Source organism: Ranitomeya imitator, chromosome 3 (assembly GCF_032444005.1).
Source record: "Ranitomeya imitator isolate aRanImi1 chromosome 3, aRanImi1.pri, whole genome shotgun sequence".
In the NCBI taxonomy this organism is placed as follows: domain Eukaryota; kingdom Metazoa; phylum Chordata; class Amphibia; order Anura; family Dendrobatidae; genus Ranitomeya; species Ranitomeya imitator.
Window position 1 is genome coordinate 497,264,005 of NC_091284.1, and position 4,237 is coordinate 497,268,241.

At 59.0% G+C, this 4,237-nt stretch overlaps 1 protein-coding gene across 1 annotated transcript; it reads left to right on the top strand.

Moving 5' to 3' along the window:
• The first annotated feature begins 793 nt into the window (after positions 1-793).
• Positions 794-3,355, top strand: SOWAHC (sosondowah ankyrin repeat domain family member C). The gene has a single exon (XM_069757647.1). The coding sequence runs from the start codon at positions 932-934 to the stop codon at positions 2,381-2,383; it is 1,452 nt and encodes a 483-aa protein (XP_069613748.1). The 5' UTR covers positions 794-931; the 3' UTR covers positions 2,384-3,355.
• Positions 3,356-4,237: the final 882 nt, after the last annotated feature.

Below are 4,237 nucleotides of genomic sequence, written 5' to 3' on the forward strand. Positions count from 1 at the left end.
TCTATGCGGTTGCACGCAGGGGAAGGCTCTATGCGGCTGCACGCAGGGGCTGGCTCTATGCGGCTGCACACAGGGGAAGGCTCTATGCGGTTGCACGCAGGGGAAGGCTCTATGCGGCTGCACGCAGGGGAAGGCTCTATGCGGTTGCACGCAGGGGAAGGCTCTATGCGGCTGCACGCAGGGGAAGGCTCTATGCGGCTGCACACAGGGGAAGGCTCTATGCGGCTGCACACAGGGGAAGGCTCTATGCGGTTGCACGCAGGGGCTGGCTCTATGCGGCTGCACACAGGGGCTGGGGCTATGCGGCTGCACACAGGGGCTGGCTCTATGTGGATGCACACAGGGGAAGGCTCTATACGGCTCCACACAGGGGCTGGGGCTAAGCGGCTGCACACAGGGGGAGGCTCTATGTGGCTGCACACAGGGGGAGGCTCTATGTGGCTGCACACAGGGGGAGGCTCTATGTGGCTGCACACAGGGGGAGGCTCTATGTGGCTGCACACAGGGGGAGGCTCTATGTGGCTGCACACAGGGGGAGGCTCTATGTGGCTGCACATACATGCTGGGCATTGTCCTCCCTCGTCCCCATTATACCGCGCAGCTTTGTCTGCAAGAAAAACACAACTCTGCACAGCACAGCTCAGGTCCGGCCACTAGCGCACACGCCGAGGGGAGGCTCTTGATTGGCTGCATGAGTTTAGTCAGAGGTGATTGGCCATCAGCAGCGACACTCCCCTTTTCTCACGCTGTGAACGCGGTGGTACAGTCTTCGCTGGGTACCAGAGGAGAAACAGGCTGCGCAGCGCACTGTACTGTAGAGAGCAGCCGTTGTCATTCGTAGCGGTCCTGCCATTACTGCCCCCGCTGAGCCTCCCACGGGGAGGAGCCGCTGTGACATGTCCCTCGCCACCTGTCCGAGCAGCGGTCAGTCATGAACGACATAAGCCGGGACTCGGTTGTCCGTTTTCTGAGCGACAGAGGCGGCCGTGTGGCCAACCAACAGCTGCTCGAGCACTTCCGGCCGCTGCTCACCGTGGCGCCTCCTGGAGAAGCCCGGACCGCCGCCAGGCAACTGTTCAAAGACACCGTGAATGAGGTGGCGAGCGTGCGGCTGGAGGATGAGGTGAAGTACGTGTGTCTGCGGAAGAAGTACCGGAGAGCGGCCACCGTCCCGGAGCCCAGCAGCAGCGGGGAGGACACGGCCCGCACCCCGGAGCCCAGCAGCGGGGAGGACACGGCCCGCACCCCGGAGCCCAGCAGCAGCGGGGAGGACACGGCCCGCACCCCGGAGCCCAGCAGCGGGGAGGACACGGCCCGCACCCCGGAGCCCAGCAGCAGCGGGGAGGACACGGCCCGCACCCCGGAGCCCAGCAGCGGGGAGGACACGGCCCGCACCCCGGAGCCCAGCAGCGGGGAGGACAGCACAGCTTCTCCTCCCCGCATCTCCGTCACCCAGGAGCCGGACAGTCAGGCAGCGGAGCCGCCCCCGGAGATGCCCGATGTCTTCCTTCTGAGCGGACGGACACCGCGGAGCAGCCGCCGGGGAGCCCGGGAGCCGGTGTCCCCACAGATGCGCCGCGGCGGGCTGCTGCTCCGGGCCGGGGTGCGGGACTCTGACAGCTCGTCCCTGCACAGCTCATCGTCCGGGAACGAGGAGGAGGACGGGGCGGCTGGGCCCGGCTCTGCGGCTCTGGAGCCCCTGGAGCACGCGTGGATGGTGCGCTCTTGCCGGGCGCGCTGGGACAGTCTGCAGGAGCTGCTGCTCGCCGAGCCCGGCCTCATCACCCGCCGGGACTTCATCACCGGCTTTTCCTGCCTGCACTGGGCGGCTAAGCACGGGCAGCACGAGCTCCTGGCAGCGCTGCTCACCCACGCCCGGCAGCACACCGTGCCCGTGAACATCAACGCCCGCGCGTCCGGGGGCTACACGGCCCTGCACCTGGCTGCCATGCACGGCCACCTGGACGTCATCAAGCTGCTGGTCGGCGCGTACGATGCGGACCTGGACGTCCGAGACTACAGCGGGCGGAAAGCCTGGCAGTACCTGAGCCCGGGCACTGCCCGCGATGTGCTGGCGCTGGTGGGGGCATCGCCGGCCGTGGCTGGGGAGGACGGGGGCAGCTCGGGCCGCTGGCGGCTCTCCAGGGTGCTGCCCACACAGCTCATCGTGCACCGCCTGGCCCAGCTGCCCGAGGACGAGCAGGACGGCGGGGGGCGCCTCATGGGCAGGAAGGGCTCCGGGGGCAGGGCTCGGAGCAATAAGCTCCGGTTCCGGACGCAGATCATCCACAGCAGCCTGTGCCCCAGGGACCCCGCGGAGGAGGAGGACCGGCTGCTCAAGAGCCCCATGCGGCACCGGCCCAAGTCCAATGTGTTCGGCTGACAGGTGGATACACGCTATTGCTCGCTGTTAGCAGCCAGGCGTGGCTAACTGGTGGACAGAACACTCTGGAGGTCTCCAGCTCTGAAGCCCCCCATGAACTTGCACACCTATGATGGCAGGCGACCCTGCATGTGTGATGTATGTCCTGCCACATACAGCCTGGTACCAGAGATGTCCTTGTGCCCCCCAGGGGTGTAACGTTTGCTCATGGTAACCAATCAGATTGCAACTTTTGAGTTTTCGAGCAGTTCTAAAAGGATAACAATTGGTTGCTATGGGTAACGCTGACACCCGGAAACATTTCGGCAGGGTGGTCTGGTGGCCATTTGTCATGTCTGGGGCCTGTAGGTGGTCTTTTTTATTGAATAATATTTCATATACAATTATGTTGCACATTTTTGGTACCTGAAATGTAACATTGTGTAACCAAGCCAAAGCTGCTACTCGCCCTAAGCTACAGCCAGGTGCCATGTGTTAGTGGAGAAGGGTATGTCTACGGATTGTGGTGCTGTCAGCCGCCTGGCGTGTAATATTCCAGGTGGTCCTACACTACGTGGAGAAGACTCTGTGGAGAAGACTGCATTTCTATTTTTGTAAATCAAGTGCCCATTTGTAGGTCGCAGTGATGACACATCACAGAAATAGCACTTTTTGTAAATCTAACATTCCAGAACGTTCTAGAAAATAATATATGTAATCTCAGTTATGGGACACACTTCCCGAGTGTGATGCCACCTACATACTTTTTTTAGCAATTCCAATGGGATCCAACAGGGAAGAAAGGTATGAGGGTACGTCACACGTTGCAGTCTGGTAAGGAGAACTATCCTGAGGATCCTCCTGCCACCATTACGACCTTCTGTACTTTAGTGCAATGTGACTTGACGTCAGAGCTGAAGACGGCTGGCATGACTGGGAAGGTCTTGGTGATGGGAAGACGCCAATAGCAACGTGTGACACCAGGTTTACGCTCTCTAAGGCTACGTTCACACTAGCGTTCGGCGCGCTAGCGTCGGGCGACGCACGCGTCATGCGCCCCTATGTTTAACATGGGGACGCATGCGTCTTTGCTTGTTGCGTTTTCCGACACGTGCGTCTTTTTTGACGCTAGCGTCGGACCAAGAAAACGCAACAAGTTGTATTTTTCTTGCGTCCGATTTTCGTCAAACGACGCACGCGTCGAAAAACGCAGCGTTTTTCGGTGCGTTGTGCGTCGCCGACGCAGCGGCGCACAACGCTAGTGTGAACGTAGCCTAATCTTAGAGCAGCATAAAGTGCTGACCAAGACCCTGGTTCCAACGATGTCGCGCATCTACTTGCTGTAGATCTGATACCCGTTCATTCTAATGTACCAATCCATGGTTGTGAGCGGGCATTGCCGCAGTTTAGGAATAACATGGTTTGATTTGCAGGTGCTGATCATTGAGAGGACTAGCAGAGCTGCAGCTGCTGATCAGGGATTTATTGAAACTTCAGCAATTGGCCCATTGTTAGAATCCAGGTCTCTGCCCTTACTTTATGCTGTTCACAGACGGAGCAGCAAACACCTGCTGACATTCACATGCAATGTTGCCACCTCTTTATACATGTTCCATGTCTGCTGATCAGATGAATCCTGTGTACTACCTCAATGTCATAGCGACCACAGCTTCTGCAAATTGTTCATTACCCTAAGCAATTGTGGTTGGGTCTGACCAGATAGCAGCTCTTCTAAATGAATCGTAAATATTTCAGTTGTCCTTCAAGAATGACAAAATATTACTCGTGTTCAAACCCTGACACTCCAGTGCTGATACTCTAGTGATCCCTCTTCGGGGTCTTTGCTTAGGCCTCTTTCACACTTCAGTCTTTTGG